The sequence below is a fragment of the Strongylocentrotus purpuratus genome, unplaced genomic scaffold (assembly GCF_000002235.5).
Source record: "Strongylocentrotus purpuratus isolate Spur 01 unplaced genomic scaffold, Spur_5.0 spur5_scaffold_16, whole genome shotgun sequence".
Taxonomy (NCBI): Eukaryota; Metazoa; Echinodermata; class Echinoidea; order Camarodonta; family Strongylocentrotidae; genus Strongylocentrotus; species Strongylocentrotus purpuratus.
Window position 1 is genome coordinate 9,699,341 of NW_022145601.1, and position 23,220 is coordinate 9,722,560.

Sequence of the window (23,220 nt, forward strand, 5' to 3'; positions counted from 1 at the left end):
TATATATTGCTTAGTCGATGTAAGTTGCTCTAATTCCTGGCTGGGAGATGGTAAGCTGTGAATGATGACCCTACCACAGGGGCGGATCCAGCAATTTCTTCCCGGGGGGGGGGGGGCACACGGGTAAGAGCACTTTTTTTTGTTGCTCCCGAATATTTAAAAATCGCGCCAGAGCCCTAAAGATTCTATGTCCCTTTTGCAGCCAACCTTAAATTCTGTAGAACTTTGCAGGAATTATGAATATGTCATGTGCTGTGACATTTAAACGTTAGCAGTGTCCTAATATTCAAATTAGGCAAAGAAACCCGTTTACTTGCTAGACTTCACAGTCAGACACTATTGTCAATATTGAGAGAGTGATTGGCTTCTTTCTTCTTTGGTAATAACATACCTAAAATGAGCTGAAAGGATTTGTCTACATGAATAACCTACTTCTTGTAATGGCCAAAATTAAACTGATTGAATCTTTGAGCAGCATAAAACGTACGACCATGCGGTACAATGGTCTGAAAATTAAGACTATTACTTATTGGCTCTATAGCTCCTAAGTCGATTTGGCAACTAATAGTCATTTTTTTCCCACTTAAAGACATTCTCAAGCCCCCCCCCTTTTTTTTAAGGGGATTTCTAAATTAGTATTATCTTTCAAATGCCATTGGAATTTAACCTTTTCATTTTGTTGGCCTGCAAATGGGACATAGTACCTTTAAAGTGTGTTGCAGTCTTTAGTCAGTATTTGCTATACATTTTGGGGGGCACTTTTCAAATTTTCCGGGGGAATTCCCCTAGATCCCGTCCCTACCCCCTATGGGTATAATTTGTTGGACATCAAATCTCTTTCACACACACTCTCTCTCTCTCTCAAGGATAATTTAATGGAACAAAGGGTTGTCTTGGGAATGTGGTCTAGGGGCTGCCTTAGGAGCCATGATGGGTTGCAGGGCAGAGCCCCCCCCCCCCTTTTTTTTTGGGGGGGGGGGTCCAGGGGTGGAACCCCCTCACGCTGTAGAGTTTTTAACAATTTTGATAATCAAGATGGCCATCACGAACGATAGAAATTGTAATTTCTCCTTGAAATTCACACGACCTCTATCATTAGATTTTGTTAAAATTGTTAGATTTTGTACTAACACAGTGGCGGATCCACGAATTTCTTACGGGGGGGGGGAGCACAAAATCGCATGGGGTGAAATATATGTAAAACGATGGAGCGAGGTGTTAGCGGCGAGGGAGCGGAGCGACTAATTAGCAGGGGATGGGTCTGGGAGGGGTATCATAACCCCCTCCCCGAGTACTAGCATTTGCAATTTTAGAACCACATTATGTGCATTTTCAGGCACTTCCTGGAGTAATATGAAGCGAAATTTTGACACTTCATTTAATTATTAGAGAAAGAAGACGATTCGTTGTACCGTTCCCGACTCTTAGCCTACTTCTTGTTTCGCCCCTACCGCGCGGAGCGCAGAAGCTACGACGTACATTTAATAGAAAGAAGACGATTCGTTGTATCTTGTCCTTGTCTGAATTCAGTATCCCCCTCTCGCGGAAGCTTTGACATTTCATTTAATTATTACTCTTAATCCTTGTCTGATTTCATTTAAGCCCATCCCGCGCGAAGCGCCGAAGCTTTCACGTTTCATTAAGTTATTAGAGAAGACGATTTGTTGTACTGTTTTCGACTCTAAATCCTAGTCTGAATTCAGTTGCCCCCCTCCGTCGAAGCGCGAAAGCTTTGCCGTTTAATTAAATTACTAGAGAAAGAAGACGATTCCTTGTACCGTTCTCTACTATTAATCCTTGTCTGAATTCAGTTTCCCCCCTACCGCGCAAAGCGCAAAAGCTTTGACGTTTCATTAAATGATTACTCATAGGCCTTGTCTGAATTCAGTTTCTCCCCTCCCGCGCGAAGTAGCTTTCACGTTTCATTAAATTATTAGAGAGAAAGAAGACGATTCGTTGCACCGTTTTCTACTCTTAATATTTGTCTGAATTCAGTCCCCCCCCCCTCCCTCCCGCGCAAAGCGCGGAAGCTGTGACGTTTCATTAAATTATTAGAGAAAGGAGACGATTTGTTGTACTATTTCGTTTCTTAATCCTTGCCTGAATTCAGTTTTCCCATTCCCACCCGAAGTGTGGAAGCTTTGACGTTTCATTTAATTATTAGAGAAAGGAGACAATTCGTTGTTCCGACTCTTAGTCATTATCTGAATTCTCAAAAATGTTTCCTTGTCCGATGAAAAGTCACAGTTCGACCGACATAATACATCTCACCGACTTCAAACTTCTGCATTAATATAATACACGAGGATTGAGTAAGAATACCGACACAGCGGACACTTTCTTGCCCCCTCGACGTGGTGACTCCACCCAACATCCCCCTCTCTCTCTCTCTGACTCTCACCCATCCTCTCCCAGGCTCTGACCCCCCCCCCCCCGTCTCTCCCTCCCCCTCTCTCTCTCTCTCTCTCTCCTCTCTTTCATCCCCCGTTTCTCTCGTTTTCCTTTTCCCTTCTTTTTTTCCTTTTCCTTTTCTCCTTTTTTTCTTTCTTGATTGATTTTTATTCGACAAGCTTCCAACATACAACAATATACAATAATATTTCTCGTATTATAATCGTGTACGTCAGTAACAAGATCGAAGTTGGATCGAATATAATGATTCGACGTAGTATGATATATTTTACGTACGCAGTTTTCTCCCTTTCCTTCCTGTTTTTCTTTTTTCTCTCTTTTTTTTCTCTTCTCTTTCCTCTCTTCTCTTTCCTTTCTTGTTCTTTTCTTCTTTTCTTTTCTTTCCCTTTCCTTCTCTTTCCCTTTCCTTCTCATTTTTCCCCAAGCAGAACAGTTTTACCGACAATTTCCTAACAGATGGGGGGGGGGGGGGGGGGGGGGGTGCGTGTCGCATTCCCCCACACCCCCCTTTAGCGACGCCCCTGGTTGTTATCATATTTTGTTTAAAAAAAGGCAATTCCTCATGCTTTCGCACCTCTCTTCTATCGTTATTTATTTCTCTTTCATTTTTTCCCTTTCTCCTTTAGCTCAATTTTTTTCTCTCTTTCGCCCTTTTTTCCATCTTTTTCTTTTGTTCTTCTTGTGCTGTTTTTTTTTTTTTTTTTTGGGGGGGGGGGCTAAACGCCTGACAATTAGAGGGACCCCATATTATGCACATTGCAAAATAGCGTGCCCCCCGCCCCCCCAAAAAAACACCTTTTTATAATTTCATCTACCTTTCTTTCTTTTCCCTTCTCATTATTCTCCTTTTCCCCCTTTTCTCTCCTCCTTCTTTCCCGCTTTCTTCCTTTTCCGTCTTTTCTCTCCTCTCTCTTCACCTTTCTTTCTTTCCCCCTCCTCTTTCTCCTCTCCCCTATAAAGCTATGGTCACAAATCTGAGCAGCGACCGGCCGATCAGTAGCCTGCTCGGTCGCTGCTGGAATTAGGCTTCGCCCAGCGATTAGGTCGGTGCCCGGGCGGCGACCGCCCAGGCACCGAGCGTATTTTGGGCGGCGAGTGAAAAGTGAGCAGGCGCCGCCCAAATTTTAACTCCGCGCTAAAACTTCAGCGGCGACCGAGCGATGCCCTAAAATCGAGCGGTGCCTGGGCGGCCGCCGCTCGGTGGCCGGGCAGCCGCCGGGCAGAATTGGTTAAAAACTCGCCGCTCGGCCGCCGAGCAGCCTACTTTGGGTAATGTGACCATAGCATAAGGGAGTTTACAGATAGCACATGGTACAAATGACCCCAAATATCCACAGATCTTTTACACATGGAGAAGTTCCACTTTGAGCATCTTAGAATAATAACTGCCAAAGTCCTAGATGTGCTTCATGAATACCTTTTGTTTGCCCTCTTGAAAAGAATACTTCCACCTGCGTATCTTAGAATATACCGTTGGTGCATAAATGAATAATGTTACATAACTTTCATGAGCGCATATTCAATCTTCATCTATGTGGGTTTTACCAAGGAGTTACTACACTCCTTGGTTTTACCTTTTTGGTACAAATGATCGACCTTTATCTGCTCATGCTCATGCAGACTGCAACCGTAAACTGGCATATTCTATCCTCCCTCTATTCTTCTTTTTCCTCTCTTCCCTTTTCTTTCTTTTTGCCCTCCTTTTTCTCCTTTTCTCCCTTTTACTTTTTCCTCCTTCTCCCTTTCCTCCTTTTTTTATCGGGGGGGGGGGGGCACGTGCCCCCTGTGCCCCCCTGAATCCGCCAATGGTAATGTCAGACGACATGTTGCAACATGAGGTTGAGGATGCTTGCAAACGGGTGATATACGAAATATGAATTACACTAACAGTTTACGTACGCAGGGAAATAACAGGTTTCCGCAAGGAGTTAGGAGCATAATTTTTTTCACATTTTGTTTTGTTAATCCTTTGTGGATTTTTTTTTTTTTTTTGAGAATGATGGTAATCATGATACATTATTGGATTATAACCAAAGAGGTTCGCCCTCGGACCTCCCTCCAGCTGTGAGTTAGCTAATATAGTCTATATGCCACTTCATCGCATGTTCACCTATTTTGCAGGGGGAGGACAGGACGATAACGTCCCTCGGATAGGACGTTAAATGGAGGTCCCGTGTAGAGAAGAGTCACCTTTGCACGTTAAGAACCCACTGCACTATTCGTAGGGGGCAACCCCGGTTTAGTGGTCCACCTGCACACACCCACAGTATAGTACGATAATACTCTGTAAACAGGTCTGTACTCAAAAGGAAGAAGAAGGAGATATTGTTACCCACCAAATCTACACAAACATGTAAACAAAATAATGCACTGTATACTGCGCGCGATATAGAGCTGCGCGCGTGATACAAAATATTGCCGAGTTGGCCGTCTCTAGCTCTCTAGCTCTGAAACTGCCACTTGTTACATTTTATGCTGATGGAGCGAAATCTGAAATTGTGAAGCATCATGCATTCGAGAGGTTCTTCTAATATTAAGAATAAGTCTGAACATGAAGATCAAAGTCATGGAGGCTACATGTCTGAGAAGGTACGAAAACTCGAGGAACAGTTTCGAGGTGATGCACCTACAAATAAAGAGAAATCGGGAACGTCGACGGACATTTTCCGCGGGGTCACTATCCATGTGAACGGTTACACAGGTAGGTCTAAGCCGACGGTATAGCGTGGCCCGACAAGAGCGAATCGCTGAGCGCTTATTAGATCGGGGATCTGCATTTTCCATGGCCATGCGGCATTGCCCAGCTCAGCTAGCATTGCATTGTCCCAACGTTCATGACGTTCATGACGATAGTTATTGTTGACACTCTTTGAAGATTTGACATCAGTGATATTCTACATAGATCTATTTCACAAATGAAAGCATTGATTATTAAAGGATCAACATAGTGACTTAAATTAAGTGTGATAGTGAGAGTGAGAGTGAGAGTAAATTTGATGGAGAGAGAGTAGTGTGAGCTGATGTGATTGGCAATTTGCATGGCCTGGAGTTGGAGATTGGCAATGTGACGATGTCATTGGGAAATTTACAGGGCTGTCAACTTGGGGAACTGCTTCAAGGGAGATTGTATGCAAACATCTTTTGTGTGTGTGTGTGTGTGGGGGGGGGGGGGGGGGGGAGTTATGGCGCTAGTGTAGCAAGGTATCCAAAATATAGCCTACTAAAACAGACCTCAAATTTTAGACCCCAAATTTCGTGTTTATCATTATCTCTAGGGTTAGGGTTAGGGTTGGGTTAGGGTTAGGGTTAGGGTTAGGGTTCTAGGGTTAGGGTTAGGGTTAGGGTTAGGGTTAGGGTAATGATGACCACAAAATTTGGGGTCTGAAATTTGGGGTCTGTTTTAGTAGGCTATATTTTGGATACCTTGCTACACTAGCGCCGGAGTGGCTAGGGGTGTTGAGTTAAACAACAAAAAATATTAAATTCATAGTGCTCACTACCCCCCCCCCCCCCCTCCCTTGATTGAGCACCCCAAAAAAAGGTAAATTGAAAGTGTGGTTACCATGTTTGGCGAAAGGTTTTTTCATGAACTGGGAGATTCTTCCTCAAAGCGCAGGAGAATGAGCGTGGGGGCATGAGATTCCCTCCAAATGCGGGAGGGTTGACATTTGACAGCCCTGGAATTTCAAGACAGAAATTAAATGTCTGATGTGGCTTTTATGGGGAACCCTTGCCACTCACCCCAAGGGGGGGGGGGGGGGTAATTATAATCTGTTATCGGTAGACTCGATACATGTGATTGTGAAAGGTTGACAATTAAGAGGCACAAATAAGCTAAGCTTCCAGTCTCAACACCCAAGTATACCCAAGTAGTAAGTAAATGTCTCGCCGTTTTATTTTAGAAATTCCGCAAGACTGTTATTTCTGCCTAAATTCTATAATTTTGGTAATGTATTAGTCTATACCCTATAAAATGAATAACTTGGGAAGTGTATTATTATGTTTAGAAAACAGGTGCATTGAAACTAACATGCCACTGAAGCTATTAGAAATGCAGTGCAGCTGCTCATTGTTATTCATATTAAAGATGCATACACACAATGCAAGTGTATGCAAGGGTCTTATGTTCTCTACACAGATTAATGCACATGTTAAAGCACATGGATATTGAGTCTAAATTAAACTACCAAATCAACCACACATGTTTCTACAAGCTCCACGCACGGTTGACAACTACTCGGGTACGATTTCTCGTACCCAAATATTCGGCAGCAAGCAAAAAAAAAAACCTGTCCAGGCCTACGCTTACCCGTGCCAGGGAAAGCGGCGGCCGCTGGCGTGATACCGTCGGTAAAAATGTTTCCAACTCGAGCACTGTCAAGCTCACCACTCAGAAACTGGGACCAAATGTCCGGATTTTTGTTTGGACTCGGAGGACAATGGATTATTCTGCCATCTTTGGTGTTTAAACCAGCACTGTTTACTGTTTACTAATATTATTATTATTAAATTGGCGCCTTCAACTGCAACTCGAAGTAAGATTGCATGTGTTTTCAAGGATACTGGGATACTGGACCAGTGGTATGGTGGTGGCAAAAAAAATTAAAAAATTAAAAATCTAAAAATGAAAAAAATCTAAAAAAATCTAAAAAAAATCTTTAAAAAAATCTAAAAAAATCTTTAAAAATCTAAAAAAAATCTAAAAAATTATTTAAAAAAACATGACATATTCGAGTATTCGCTTGTAAGCCTGGAAGTGTACTCGGGTACCTCATTACACTGTTGTGCACAGCCTTAGTGCCCTCTGACTCTATTTTTGTTCATTCTAAACAGATCCTTCGTCAGATGAACTGAAGCGACTCATGACGATACATGGTGGGATGTACCAGCATTACTACTCTGTGTCAAGGGTCACGCACATCATTGCTACTAATCTGCCCTATGCAAAATTAAGACAGTTGAAAACTGAGAAGATTGTGAAGCCAGACTGGATAACAAACAGGTAATTTATGGTGAAAATACCTTGGTTGGATGGGTTTGCTTTTACCTGACTGACCTAAGAAAGCATATGCTTGTAAGTGAGCATCCAGAGGACTGGTAATTTAAAGTCTTCTCCAAGGGATTTTGTTATGAGGATTGATGACTTATTGATGACTTCCAAACTGCAATTTTAATTGCCATTCAAGAAAGAAATTAAATTATTTTGATTCAAAGTTCTTACTCTTCCTTGTAGACAAGCAAGTTGTTTAGTAGACACCCATTATAAGCATTTGTGTGTGTGTTGAATGATCAGGAAAATGGAGGAAGACATTTTTATTTTGAATTTTTCACTCTGCAGTATCGAGGCTGGTCGCCTGCTTCCTTCCTTACCCTATGAGCTGTACACAGACAGGTCTTCACGGCAAAACCAAGCAGTCCTGCAGTTTTCCAAAGGACCAGGGGTCAAACCCGATGCTCCAAGTATTCCAGCACCTATCCCTAAAGCAGCTCCAGAGAAAGGAGGAAGTGATGATGTCTCTCAAGAACAGGAAGATGATGAAGGATCTACACTTTCAAAAGCAGACAAGAGTCTTGCCGCAGTGGATGCAAATGTCCAGGGCAGAGCCAATAGATCGTTTGGCATTGCCACAGCGGGGGACTCCAACTTCCTCTCGGAGTTTTACAGCAACTCCCGGCTGCATTACATATCCACATGGGGAGCGGAGTGCAAGGCCTATGTTAATGCACTCCAGAGCAACGGAGATGCCACGTTTCCAGGAAGGCAGAGGCTCCTAGCCATCATGAAAGAAGGAAAGAGCCAAAGACAGGCAAAGAAATGTGAACTTGGAGTGGTTGGTACAGAGGATGATGATCGAGACTGGAGTGAGGATGCCATGATAGATCCCAAAGAAAGTGAACACCGGGCAACAGGTTCATCAAAGACCACAAAAGGAAAAGAGAAGATGAGAAGGATCATGCATATTGACATGGACTGTTTCTTTGTATCGGTTGGACTGATCAAGCGACCTGACCTTGTTGACAAGCCTGTGGCAGTGACACACTCCAAAGGACAGAGTGGCATGTCTGAACATAGACAAGAAATCAGTCAGTTTGAGCGCGAGTACTATGAGAAGAAGTATGGGTCTGAAGCCGCACGCCAGAACCACAAGGAGGATCAGAGCAACAGTTCTTCAGATGCCAAAGTGACAGGTACAGGTACAGCAGGAGGCGCATCATCGTCTTCGTCCAGTGGCAAACCTAAGGAAACCTTCCACTCAATGGCTGAGATTGCGTCTTGTAACTACGTAGCTAGGAAGGCGGGCGTGAAGAATGGTATGTTCATGGGGAGGGCCAAGTCGCTGTGCCCTGAACTCCAGACGATTCCCTACGACTTTGACGGCTACAAGAGAGTCTCACAGAAACTGTATGACATCGTTGCCAGGTGAGGAGTGGTATTTAGTGCTGTCTTATTCCTCAAAGATGTCATTGTGGCAAAAGATATACACTATCTAGAGACATTTTGTTGAAAAGGGAAGGGGAGGGGGGGGGGGGGGGGGGCGTAGTGATGGGATATCAAGGGTAGTTGGCCCTTAGGACTCTAAAAAGAGCAATTGAAAATAGAGCCCAGCAAAAACAACAAAAATGAGAATTTTGTCAAATAATTCAAATTTATAAAATCACCAGAAGTGATCAAGAAATCCACATTAACCCTACGTTAACTGGGGGGGGGGGGGTCAATTTGACCCCCCCCTGTAGAAATTTCGCGACTACTCCGAAACCGCGGCAGATATAAAATTTTCCTCTCCTGACTTTTTACTTTCGAGTCTTACGCATCTTTTAAAACGATTTTTTTGAAAATCGGACCTACGGTTACAAGGTCGCGTGACCTTTTGTCTTTGCATGTCAGCCCGAAAATCGCTCATTTTCGTGATTTGTGTACAAAACATATGTAAAAGTCATTTTTCCTAAAAATAGATAAAACATTGGTTATTCAGTCTTGTTTAAAGTTTAGATGTTTGTTTTGCGGTCAAAATAGTTGAATTGTAGTTATAAATGAAATAAAACAACAAAAACATTAAAATACGTAAGTTAAAAAAACAATGAAATACATAAGAAATTATAAAAACAAGAGATAACATAAGGAATAACCTGGCTCTTCCAATTTTTTGTGTTGTATTATTATTCCAAATGGTCTAATAAATATATGTAGTGAAAAAGAATACTTAAATATGAATAATCTATGATTTATGGGCCGAAATGTGAATTTTCTGACCTTATTTGCATAAATTACCATAAATATGCAAATGAGTGAATTTTTCAAAAATTTGAAATTACCATAGTATTCTATACACTTCACTTGACATGCATGCAAATTTTCGCGGTGATCGGCGGTGAAACGGCCGAGATCTTAGGGGGGGGGGGTCAAATTGACCCCCCCCCCCCCCCAGTAAAAACCTGGTCTGAAATAGCCCAGTTAAAATAGGGTTAACTTGATAGATTTTGTTCTCAGACAGACTTTTCAAAGTTTATTGAAGAAAACTGATTATCAATTTGGTCTAGGCAGACTAACTAGCTCTACCAGTCAGAGCACCTATTCACCTCACCACCGTACTGATTGAACATTGTGAATGACCTTTAATAACTCCCTCCAAAACTGTTGATTAAACATGCACTGCTATATTTTATTCTTTCGTTGCAGCTACACGCATGACATTGAGGCAGTGAGCTGTGATGAAATGTTTGTTGACATCTCGGGGATCTTGAGAGACACCAAAGCCTCTGCTGAAGAGTTTGTTCAGATGCTGAGGAAGGAGATCAAGGATCAAACGCAGTGCAATGCCTCGGCAGGAATAGGTAGGTCGCTGTCTGGTATACGTGTTCAGTGAACCAGAGTGGTCCTCAATCAAACATGTAAAACTGGAAACGGGAACGAGTATGAAGTGATGCATGTGAAGCAGAAAGTCCTTTGAAGCCTGAGTCCAGGGCTTGCTGAGGCTCTAAGGTTCTAAGATGAATGCTGGTGCAAAATGAGCCATTTCTTGAAGCACTTTCTAACCAACATTTCATAAATAGCTTTGGTTGAGACTGAACATTAACCTGTTGCCGAATTTCAAACTTGTCCAATCAAAATTGAAAGCTGTAGCTGATTTTCAAACCTGTCTCAGTTACATGTTTAAACCCCCTCTTGGACCACCAGTGAACGCACATGAGATATCTTGCAGCATTGCAACTTACATGGAATTTTGAATGTCAGCAAGGCACCGAGTCTTGTGTGTTTGATATTGCACTCTTAAAAAATGAAATTTAAAAAAACTCACAGCAGGTAAGTTTTGCTAGTATCATGCAGGGCAAGTCCAAAATGTAGTTATTTGATGTCCCTTACATTACCAAGTATTTTGATTCAGAACACAAATTGACATCAAATGTGTCCTTTCACTTCCTATGTAGCCTGATCTATGCTTTATTAAAAGATCATCTATACTGAAAGCTGACATGTAGTGAGTATCATATCATGAGACACAATAGCTTGATTGCTCTGTTATTAATCCCCCCCCCCCCCCAAAAAAAAAAAAAAAAAAAAAAATCTAACAGAGAAGATTTTGGGAGCTTAGCAAAACTGACTATGGGTTTATATATGTAAAATAATATCTTCTGCATTTTCTTTTTACGTTAGCATCCAACATCCTTCTTGCCAGAATGGCTACCCGAGTGGCCAAACCCAATGGACAGTTCATCGTAGAGCCTCATGCTGCAGATGCATTCATCCGGACCCAACCAGTCAAAGACTTGCCAGGTATTAATAAGACATTTCTCTCTCTGAATGAAATTCCTAGTCTATCAGACAAGTTTGGTATTAATTTTCGTGTGTAGATAATTCATCCATCTGCTTGTAATTTACCTTTTTTAATGACTTATAAAAACAAAATCTACTTAAACATAACTGGTAGGTTCTACTTTATAGTGATAAAGCAAAAATGTTCTCATTCATGTGCTACATTGTATTGTATTGCTCCTCGACTGTGGGATTCCCTCCCACCATTTATTCGTGAAATTGGCAACTTGGACCACTTCAAAGCTTCACTCAAAAAACTCACAACTTTCTTCAGACATTTAAATGCTAACTTTACTGGAGGAGCTCGTACCTTTGAATGTTTTTTTGAAACAGATATATAGCGCCATACAAATGCTGTGAATCATCATCATCATCGTCGTATGTTGAAGTGAATTGTTTAAAATTCCTTGTAATGACCAACGTAGATGAGATAGACCAGAACTCCCAAAACCGAGGCCATATGATTTCTATACTTATGCAAGAATTTGTAATAGGTTCAACCCCTGTGCTGATTTTAATCTTCATACATGTATTTCTGCATCAAGAATTGATATGAGAGGATTTGGTATGAAATACTTCATATTTCTCATGATGACCACCAGGGGTTGGGCGTTCTACAACTCGCAAGATGGAGACCTTGGACATCAAGACCTGTGCTGACCTACAGCAGCTGTCCTTGGGAGCCGTACAGAAGGAGTTTGGACAGAAGACCGGTCAGTTGCTCTACGGATTCTGCCGTGGGCTGGATGATCGACCGATACGACAGGAGCAGGAGAGGAAATCTGTATCGGCAGAGGTCAACTATGGCATCCGATTCAAGCAGGTGGGTAGCATCCGAGCTCTTTATTATCACCAATACAGTCGACTCAAATCCGTTGGATCCTCAAAAACATATTTTGGCTTATAATGCAGAATTTGGCTTAGGAAGTGTTAACACATTTTGTGCATGGTTTGTTTAAAAAATATATAGATTCAGCGTAGCGAAAATTAAGTTATGCAGAGTTAACTGGATACATTTCTCAAAATATCACACAAACATAAACACACAAATGTTTAGAGGAAATCTTTTGTGGTAGACTTGCATGGCTTATTAAGTGAACTTTGAGTTTCAGATGGTAGCTAACACACGAGCATCAAATAGTAATGTAATGTAATTGTTATTTACTTACAGGGAAAAACAACAATTATGTCCCCCCCCCCCCCCCCCATTAAAAGATTCATGTATGTAAATGAGGTGCATTCTTAGGCTTGTGGAATACCCTTTGCATGTGTGCTGTGATTATTGGTCTCTGTGGTTCAGACGCCGTTTGAAATGAGTTTATCCATTGTTTATCAAATATTTCAGGAAAGTGACTCAGAGAAGTTCATCACAGAGCTGGCAGCAGAGGTCCACAAGAGACTTACAGCAATCAAGATGCTTGCCAGGACTATTACTATCAAACTAAAGGTATGTGATCTCATACAAAAACTTTCTCTCACTCTCTTCTTTTTTTATGTTCTCTCTATCTTCCTCTTCCTCTTCTAATTCTTCCTCTCCCCCTCCCACTCTCCTCCATCTCTCTCTTCCCCTCTCCTCCATCTCTCTCTTCCCCTCTCTATCTCTTTTATTTCTGTATATCTTTCCTTTTTGTCTGCTCCTCTCCCCCCACCCCACCCCCTCATCTCTCTCTCTCTCTCTCTCTCTCTCTTTTTCTCTCTCTCTCTCTTTTTTTTCTCTCTCTCTGTCCACATCTGTATCTCTCACACTGTGTCCTTCATCTCTGTTAATTTCTGTGTTCCCTTTGGTCGGATTTGGGTTAGTTCCCATGTATATTCCCAGGTATATTCATGTCACAATTTTATCCTTGCACCTTGTAGGTTCGTCATCCTGATGCCCCCAAAGAAACTTCAAAGTTCATGGGTCATGGCATATGCGAGGACAAGGCAAGGTCATGTACCCTGGGCCAAGCTACGGAGGATGTCCAGGTGATCCAGAAAGAGAGCAAGAATCTTCTGAAAGAATTACAGGTCCCAGCTGTAGATATGAGAGGGGTAAGTTGTAGATATGAGAGGGGTAAGTTGTAGATATGAGAGGGGTAAGTTGTAGATATGAGAAGGGTAAGTTGTAGATATGAGAGGAGTAAGTTGTAGATATGAGAGGGGTAAGTTGTAGATTTGAGAAGGGTAAGTTGTAGAACAAGGAAATGTCTTAGATTCTTTGGTAAGTTCAGTGGTCTTTTCTAAAAAAAACTTGGTGTCATGTACACTAGGGGAAGCCACAGATGACGTCCAAGAGATCGGGATATCAACCAATAAACTCCTCAAGGGAGAAGATATCACAGTTATGGATATCAGAGGGGTATTGCTGAGAGGTCTTAGTTTTGTAATGGAGAGAGGCTAAAAAAAACTGCTATAATTAAATAATAATTAGTATATTTAATAAATCAAATAAATAATTACATGCCTCAGATATGAGAGGAGTAAGTTCAAAGGTCAAGGGATATATGTGAGGTCAATGCAAGGTCATTCAAGTCATTCAGAAAGAATGCAAAGATGTACAAGTTCAAGATGTAGACATGAGTATATGCTTGTACTAACATTTTTTTTTTTTTGGTGACATTTGTCTACAGGTTGGAATTCAGCTCAGTAAGCTCAGCTCGTCTGCTCAAGCCGGAACCCTTCCCAGCAAATCCATTACAGCCTTCATGACAAAACCCAAGCCTGCTGACATCGCACCTGACCCTGTCGAAAGCACTCATAGAGATACAGATCAGTCCACTAGCCTATCATCAGCATCAACTGCCCCATCAGGGTCCAAACCTAAAGTGAGAACTATGCTCAATTTTGTGTCCAAGAGGCGAGCAGATGCTGAAACTTCTGCAGATGCTGAGGTTTCAGCGGTTGATGTTATTAAGGACTCTACTTCAAAGACACCACGGAAGAAGAGGAAATCCATCCTTCCCCCTCTACCGTTCATTCCTGGTCCAAAGGACCTGCAGTCGAGCCGTCTGTCCGGCCATCTTGCCCTTCCGTCCCCCTCTCAGGTATTGTAATTGATTTTAAACCCCTTCCATTCTGTGAACATAAGTTCCCATTGAATAATAGTGAGAAACAGGTTCTTGTGGCCGAGAATGTATTTTTTAAACCCTAAAACTAAAACAGGTAACCTCATTTTACAGTGTACTTCCATTGATTATATTTTTATGCCCAGTTCACAATAAAAACATTATTCCACGTAAAATATTGTAACACTTTAAAGTTGTTTTTACCAACTCTTCAAAAACCTTGGTGGCATAGACACTTCTCTTAACATTTGTGATAAATTTTTCTCTAAGCCTATTTATGGTTAATTCTGTAATATGAATACTTGGATGTGGTTATAATTAATATATATTAATTAGGGATTCAATTTGAAATATGCGAACCTGTATCGGTTGTCGAACAGAAATGACTTTATTAGCTATGCAGGAGTTTAGGAATAAAGGACTGTAGGACATGACATGTTCATTCATCTATGAGTTAAGTAAAACCATTTTTGCAAAGTAAACTCTACAATCCTTAAAGAAGCCATTTGTTTGATTGTTCTTGCAATCTCTTCTTTCAATCTCTTGTTTCAATCCTTCCCTTTTGGGATTGACATATTTGTATGTCTTGTTTCAGTTTCTATCAATGTGTGTGTCTTTTGTTCCACCACAGATTGATATGTCAGTACTTCAAGAACTTCCAAAGGACCTGCAGGAACAAATCCTAGAGAGTTACAGGGGTCAGAAATCAAAACATTCAGCAAGGTAGGTTTAAAGACAAAGTTGAGTTCTGGTCATGCAATTGCATTATGAAAGAAACGGTGTGGAATCGATCAAATCATCTAGCATGTAAGTATTGGTGTGTACTGCAAGGTTCTGGAATCATCAAAACGATAAGAAATTTGGCCCAGTCTTGGTAAAGTTACAAGCACTGTACACAGAAAGATGTATAAGGGGCTACACAAACATGTGGCATAAAAATCCAACCCGATGTTTATGTTGTTACATGCCATATTTAGAATATGAAAGCATTTGAAGAGCAATGCTTTTCAGGGAACATTTTTTATCTGATGTTCTTCCCTATTTAGTAATAACAATGATAACGCTCACAAATAATTTGTCATTTTATCCCGGAACTCTCTCTTTAAGTTGGTGTAATTTCATCTGTTTGGAGCCAGAAAAGTGTTAGCTCACATCATTTCACACAGAGTGAATGCCCTCCGGGATTCAAATAGATGATTTGTTCTTGCTGTAACATGTACCCTGATAAAAGTGCATACTGTACAGTGGCTACCCTCTTCCAGGACTGTATGGATCATTCACAACTCAAAATAAAGTATTAAATTCAAATTCAAAGTTCAAATTCAAATTCAAAGTTTATTCAACACTGGATGAGGTAAATGTAATTTCACTGTCCATTTTAATTGCTGACGTTGTGTTTAATGACTGCACTCTCATGGTTCAGAAAGTTTCACAATCTCTTGTCTTCCGGAAATTGGATTGTAAATTGATTATTACTTGAATAGATCTTTATCATTCAGTTTTGAAGCTATGCTGTAGCTGAAATTGGGTAGATATTGTCTTCTGTGAACTTTTAGTTTTCTGTTCACTAGTAACCGAAAGAAAACCCATTCATATGTAGCATTCTATTAGTTCTGTATATTTTGCAGAGGCATTATTGTGTGCATTTCAGCTGTACATGTATTTCTAAAATCAGGCCCAGTTACTCCAAATTATTCTTCGTCTCTGAAACTACTTCTTGAGATGAATGTTATGTTTAGAAACAGGTGCATTGAGACTAACATGCCATTGAAGCTAACCTAGAAAATGCAGTGCAGCTGTTTAGGCACTGCTCATTGTTATTCATATTAAAGATGCATACACACAATGCAAGTGTATGCAAGGGTCTCATGTTCTCTACACAGATTGATGCACATGTTAAAGCACATGGATATTGAGTCTGGATTAAACTACCAAAGCAACCACACATGTTTCTGCAGGCTCCATTTTATTTGTCTCTATACTTATATTTATTTAGCCTAATAGTTATTACTTTCCAACCCACAACACAACAATGATCCCTGTTGATATAAAGCCGACTCCGTTCTTCTTTTTGCAGTAAAGACACATCCGAACCAAGCACATCATCTGGCATCACAGATTCAAGTAGGTGGGACCAAGGTGTGGTCGGGTCGGTACCACCTCGTATCTTAGAAGAACTGATGCAGGATGATCCTAACCAGGGAACATCATCATTAGGTGTAGTGGAAGCTCTTCCGTCCTTCTCTCAGGTGAGCTTTAAAACCCCACTGCACTACTTATAGCTACTTGCGCCCTCTATATAGCAAACAATGCCTAATCGGTGCCTGTTGGTCCCCCATGATCCCCTTTTTCTTATGTTAATTGAGAGTTGATTTGATCTGTCAGTGACCATGCAGGGAGGTACATGTATTATCCCTCCTGGTCAAACTAGTGCAGAGGGGCTTTAAAGTGTACCAATCAGTGAAATAATTTTACCAAAGGTTTTAGGGGTTCGTTCCATGGTGCTGTACAATATTTTTAAAATGCGAGCTTCAAATAGTGCCTCTAGTAAGAGTTATTGTAAGATTGAATACAATCTAAACTAAAGTCAAAGCAACTAGTAAGTAAACTAGTCAGCCCACCTGTATGCGCTTGCATTGAATATGGTCCACACAGATTCTAGGTCCAACTTTGCTTACATGCACAGGGTTTTGTACTCCTCAACCACAACCACTGAATGATGGGCAATGGTGAGTCTAGATCAGCTTATCAAGGAAGTCATCTACTTGCTTACTGTGAACCTGAATCCCAAAAGGAATATCAAAATTGGCTGGAGATGAAAGTAGATCGGGGGGGGGGGGGGGGGGGGATGTTTCACAAAGCCTTTTCTCAACGTAAAATGACAAAAATCAGTGACAACCCTGCTGATAACCAATCAGAAACAAGGATTTCACTAGCTTATACAGTCAAACCTGCTTAACCCTTACTGTACTGGGCTATTTTGAGCACCCACTGACTGGGGGGGGGGGGGGGGGGGGGGGGGGCCTGGGAGGCCCCCCCCTATGATCTCGGCCATCGATTGTCCGATGAACACGAAAATTTGCATGTTCGTAGATATTTACGTAAGGAACAAGATGGTATGATTAGTTTTTTCCGAATATGCAAATTTTTGTTGTTAGCCTAATTAATTATGCAAAATGCACTAATTTTATGCATTTTACCGAAAACGTGTCAAACTCCACTTTTTGAGTGTTGAAACTCATTATTCATATGAAACTTCTTTTCTAACACAAAAAAGTTATTTTAATGTAATTAATAATGATAATTTATGCAAATTTTGATGCGATTTTCATTTTTTTTTTTTTTTTGATGACATGCGCATACTAATTGTTATGTAACGCCTTACAGGTATATCCGATTTTGACGAAAATGGTATCAAAATGTGCGTAAGACTTGAGGGAAAAAAGTCATGAAACGACAATTCAAAATTCCAAGCGGTTGCGGCGCGATCTCTGAAAATGTCGAGGGGGGGGGCCTCCCAGGCCCCCCCCCCCCAGTACAGTAAGGGTTAAGTGATCACCTGTCTACAAAGACCACCTGGCTATAAAGACCACCTTTTTTTGTTGCTATAGACAGGTTTGACTGTAACAGAAACTGTTACAGTCACTGATGGCAAGTTTTGTGAAACCTCCCCCAGATTTTGCATGTCCTTTGATTATCCCAGTCATACATTTCTTCCATGTCCTAAAAATCTTCTGTGGATGTTAACCCGACATTGCCTTTCAACTGTCCCTTCAGATTGATCCATCATGCCTCGAGGCACTACCGGCCGAGCTTCAAGAGGAACTAAGATCTGCTTACCGAGGAAAGCAGACACAGGCTCACCATGAGCTCGAACCCGAGAAAGAGACCAGGAAGATGGAGACTAGACCCGAGACCGCATCCCCCGCTAAAGAGAGTCCAGGGAAGAGCCCATTCAAGATCAGGAAGAGGGGGAGACCACGGTAAGGGGTTTCATCGTGAAGGACATTTCAAGGGTTCAGTGACTTAAAGACGTAAATCCATATTTTGATAAAAATTAGTATTTGATATCAAAACGTTCAGAAAAATGTGGGCTTTCCGGGAAACACAAAGACTTAACTCCACCCAACACCTCATTGAAGTCAATGTCTAGTGAAACACAGACTTAACTCCTTAAGACCCAAGTGCTCTGTGACACATAAACCACCTTTTCTCAAAATGGCCAAAATGGAGTTATGACTTTGTTTCACTGACCCCTCAATTTTTTTGGTTTAGAAGCAGTTGGAGAATGTGGTGTTGTTGGCAACTGACATTATCCTAGAGTGGTGTGCAGACTGCAGAAGCTAAACAAAATACATGTTTTATTGGTGTTTTGCCTTTTTGTAATTTCCCTTCAAAAAAAGATTTTCACGACGCTCTTAGCACAAACTAGTCGAACATTCGCTTCTGTGACAATCTTCTATGGGATTTATTTCTTAAAAATATACAGGGTTATTACGGTGTTTGCAATTGGATTTTAGGTTTAGAGTACGAGCTAGGGTTCGCAATAGGGTCAGGTATAAGTTTGGTACAGGGTCAAAGATAAGCATTGAATTAGTGTAGACAATTTTACTAGTCAATTGCCTCTGCAGCATGTGTTGTAGAACAGAATGTCAGCTCTTTCAGTGGTAAGAGTCTACTTTTTTTTTCCTTCAAGTTATTTGTTTCAAGCACATTTACTTGCCTTTTCCAAACTTTTATCTTTCATATGCATATTGTATATTTGTTTCTTAAAAATCGCATGTAGTTATCAACAATTTATACAGTGTTGAAAGTGCTATTTGTGATAAATAGAAACATCAAAGTGATAAATTTGATGCATGCAATTTGTATTGAACAATATAATTTTCAAGAATCAAGATCAAGAATCAAGATAATTTATTGTAATGTAAAAAATACATAAAATTTGTTTTCATCACAATTTTTTAGTAGGTTGCATTAAAAGAATAAGATTATACTGAGGAAGGCAGTGCAATTAAAAAGCTTGTTTTGTTTCGTTTTGAACATGCCGTTTGTCTTTACCATCTTAGGAAAGGAAGTCCTTCCAGCAAAGCCAACAACCCCAAGAGACCTAGATGGCAGATGGGCATCCAACAAATCATCACCCGCATCCAGACTCCACCCAAACTCTCTTCCGGAGACGGTAGGCAGGCTGAGGAGGCACGGTTGCCTAGCGACAGCATTCCTCAGCACCTTAGGAATGAGGAGAGCAATCCACAAGAAGAAAGGAATAAAATTGAGGAGGAGTTGGATGGAATGGAGAGAGAGATTGAAGAGGAGGATGTTAATCTTTGTGGTGCTGTTCATCTGTGGGATGTGAAGGTGCTCTTGAAGGAATGGATTGCATCAACAGATGGTAAGACAAAAAATCTTGTTGGATTTTAATATAATTTCACTAGCTTATTAACAACTGTTATTTGTCACTGATGACAAGTTTTGTGACATGTGCCCAGACTGGCAAATAGAGTGAACAAAAAATAAGATTACCCTGAATGGTCAAAAGTTGATTGATTTGGAGTCAGTGAGTGTGTTTGAGAATGATACATTTCTTATCCTTGCAATTGCTTGTTTTTGTTTTCATGGATTGCATCAACAGATGGTAAAACAAAAATCTTGTTGGATTTAAAATTTTTGTTTGTTTTTGTTTTTTCATCCTGCACATGGAAGGTATGAGTTTATCCGAGGAATTTCTCACCCCTAATTTATGAGTTTCTTTCAGTCATGAATAATTAATACCTCCTTCCTTGTCTCCACCCCCCCCCCCCCCAAAAAAAAAAAAAAAAATTATGTTTATATATATATAAAAAATAAAAATAATATAAGGATGAGAAATGTATAATTCTACAATCACACTCACTGTCTCCCAATCAATCAACTTTTGATAATGTTATTTTTTGTTGTCTCTATTTGCCAATCTGGGCCCTATTTCACAAAAGTTGTCATCAGTGACAAATATCAATTTTTGTTATAAGCTAGGGAAATCCTTGCTTCTGATTGGTTATCAGCAGATTTGTTGCTAATTTGTGTAATTTTTCATTTTCTTTGGAGTGAGAGGAGGGTAGGAGTAGCATAAAGAGCTGCCTCTAAGATTTTTTGTGGGCTTCATTTCTGTATATCCTGGGTATATTTTTGTATCTGGGGTCATTGCTACTCAACAATAATTTACATAACATGGGACCCTTTTCACAAAGCCTTTTTTAAATGACAAATGACAAAAATCAGTGACAAATCTGCTGATAACCAATCAGAAGCAAGGATTTCAGTAGCTTATAACAAAACTGTCATTTGTCACTGATGACAAGTTTCGTGAAATGGGGCCCAGGTCTCGTCATTAATGTTGATATATTGTCTTTGATTTCCGTTGTAGACCCAGTGGATGAGGATATAGGCTTCATCGTTCAGTACTTGAGGGAGCTGATTTTGGACAAGAACCTGGAAATGGTCGACCATGTCATGAGGAGTCTTGTAAGGTAAGAAAGATAACAGCTTGTTTTTATGGTCAAGCCCAAGATATTTGGTCATTTGATGACCCATATGATTTCAACTATAATTATGGTTATAAATAGTTGCGTTATAAAAGTATCATTTTACTTGATATTTGGCCTGAAGACAGATATATCTGTATGGAGACGATTTCCATTAAATTGAAGGGGATTTAAATACATGTAGTTCTAAAGAGAGGTGCAGAATATGAACTTGCATGTGGACAGAGAGGGAAAGAGAATGAGAGGAGAGAGAGAAGGGGGGGGGGGGGGTGGGGAGTAGGAAAGATTTCTAAAATTCAAGATAGATGAGAAATAAAATCAGGAGAGGGTGCACATTTTGTGGGGCAGAATGATAGAGATCAGGGATAAAGGAAGAGAGAGATAAAAATGGGGGAAATTCTAGTGATATATTAAAATATTTAGATAGTAGGAGCTCATGAGATAATATATATGCTGTAGATGCAAGTATCTATTTTAAGGAAAGAAAAAACAGTTAAATTGAAGAAGAAAAATAGAGAGAAATGTTACTTTTGTGACTCTAGAAAGAAATGAAGAAAGAAAAAAGAGAGAGAGAGGGAGATGGGGAAGAAAAGGGAGAAGAAAGAAAGAAAAAGGTTAGAGAGAGAGAGAAGAGAGAGATGAGATAAGATGGTATTTGTGTGGGAAAATGATATAAGGGTAGAAGGAATTGATTAAAAAGCGAAAGTGAGAGGGGAGGCACTTATTGAGTTCAAGTGATGATGAAAAGCGAGATGGCAGAAAAGGACACAAATGTTGTGAGAGGGGATTGGACAAGCTCGTCTATTTCCTGCATCAGTTGCTTCTCCCCTCAGGATGTAGCAATATGAAGCTGAATGCAATAATTGCATCGTGCCGAGACGAGAGGCAAGCGACACTCAAATGTCACTTTTACCCTCAAGCACTGGAACTGTGCTGTTCAGTTACATGTAGCTAGACTGCTCTGTCTGGTTTACACCCACTAGTTCATAAGTGGTCTGTGAATATCAATTTTCCATTATATTTGTGGCAATGAAATCAAAGACTGAATTATTCTGAAGCCACTTTGAAAACAGGATCTGAGGAATTAACTTCATAGAAATATGAAGGTGATTGATCTAAACATTTTCCCTCCTTTTTTTTCTTCTTTTTGTCCTATTTTATTTTTAAACCCTTTTTTGTAATTATACAAAATTTATGAAAGATAAAAGTGAGCTTTGATGATATAAAAAATTACCATGCAGTCAAGCATTAGTTAGTGTGATTCATCTTAACAGCAGTCCCCAACAATGCAAGCTGCCTTTAAAGCCCAACTTCACTACTTATAGCTACTTGCGCCCTCTATGTAGCAAACAATGCTTAATTGGTGACCATTGGTTCACCCATGATCTTTTATTCTTATGTTAATTGAGAACTGAGTTGATGAGATAACCACCTGTCCAGTGACCTTGCAGGGTGGTCTGATCCCTCCTGTAAACTAGTACAGACGGGCTTTGAAGTTGATTATATCATTCATTGCTCTCCCATTTCAGATCGGTGAAGAGAGGAGGATCAAGCCCATGGCTGGAGGCGGTTGACATGGTGATAGCCAGGGTACAACACACCTTGGGTCAAATCTACAGCGCTCATCTCAAGATGGCCCCATCGTCATGAAGAAACAGCTCGTCCAGGAGATGATGATGCAGGCCTACCTCGATCAACCTGACTGAATCACAGACCACGTAAGCACTGTGTCTGAATGATCCACGATGCAACTTCAGGTCGAGCTAAGTCCTCACTAGGGCCAACTTAGCCTCACATGGCATTTGGTCTTCTCACTAGGGCCAACTTAGCCTCACATGGCATTTGGTCTTCTCACTAGAGCCAACTTAGCCTCACATGGCGATTGGTTTTCTTGAGTGGACGTGCAAACTACACACAGGGCCATGAATAGCCATGATTTTCATGTTATATAGAATTTCTCAACTTAAAATTGTCAACATTTCATTTTGAGTGACTGTTTTACATATTCTCATCATGGAATCTTAAATTTGGGTGTTCAGAAAGACGTATGTAGTATGAAAATTGACTAAGCCTGAGTCATTACGGTTTTTGTGCTAAACGGTTAACCGTTAAAAGTATACGGGCGGTTTCGTTTAACCGTTTTATAATAATCTGAAAAAGTGAAAATACAGTATTTGTAATAGTGCTGTAGCTCGGAACCCTGCTGGTCTTCAAACTGTAGGGCTGAGCATTCCCAGCCCCGGACTATGGCACAAATTGGGTCATCCTGATAAACAGAGACCAGTAATAAACAACATAAAACATGTCTTATTATTCCTCATCTGAATTTGATATCATGATTAACCTTGCAAAGTTACTCTGTGAAGATAGCAGATCTGTGATGTGTTTATATATGCCTTTGCAATGCAATGTTTGCACATGGTCAGGG

The 23,220-nt window shown here is 40.6% G+C and overlaps 1 protein-coding gene across 1 annotated transcript; it reads left to right on the forward strand.

Moving 5' to 3' along the window:
• The first annotated feature begins 4,851 nt into the window (after window positions 1-4,851).
• On the forward strand, window positions 4,852-22,674 carry LOC592062 (DNA repair protein REV1-like). Its single transcript, XM_030986752.1, has 15 exons — window positions 4,852-5,113; window positions 7,246-7,414; window positions 7,751-8,833; window positions 10,091-10,245; window positions 11,066-11,185; window positions 11,827-12,047; window positions 12,570-12,671; window positions 13,082-13,255; window positions 13,834-14,247; window positions 14,900-14,991; window positions 16,346-16,517; window positions 18,046-18,251; window positions 19,338-19,663; window positions 20,675-20,777; window positions 22,322-22,674. The coding sequence occupies exons 1-15, from the start codon at window positions 4,921-4,923 to the stop codon at window positions 22,440-22,442; spliced, it is 3,651 nt and encodes a 1,216-aa protein (XP_030842612.1). The 5' UTR covers window positions 4,852-4,920; the 3' UTR covers window positions 22,443-22,674.
• Window positions 22,675-23,220: the final 546 nt, after the last annotated feature.

Excerpts from the sequence above, each read along its gene's own strand:
- LOC592062 (XM_030986752.1), top strand. The coding sequence starts at position 4,921 with ATGCATTCGAGAGGTTCTTCTAATATTAAGAATAAGTCTGAACATGAA. Across the intron at positions 7,415-7,750 it reads CCAGACTGGATAACAAACAG|TATCGAGGCTGGTCGCCTGC; the intron begins GTAATTTATGGT and ends TTCACTCTGCAG. Across the intron at positions 13,256-13,833 it reads CAGCTGTAGATATGAGAGGG|GTTGGAATTCAGCTCAGTAA; the intron begins GTAAGTTGTAGA and ends ATTTGTCTACAG.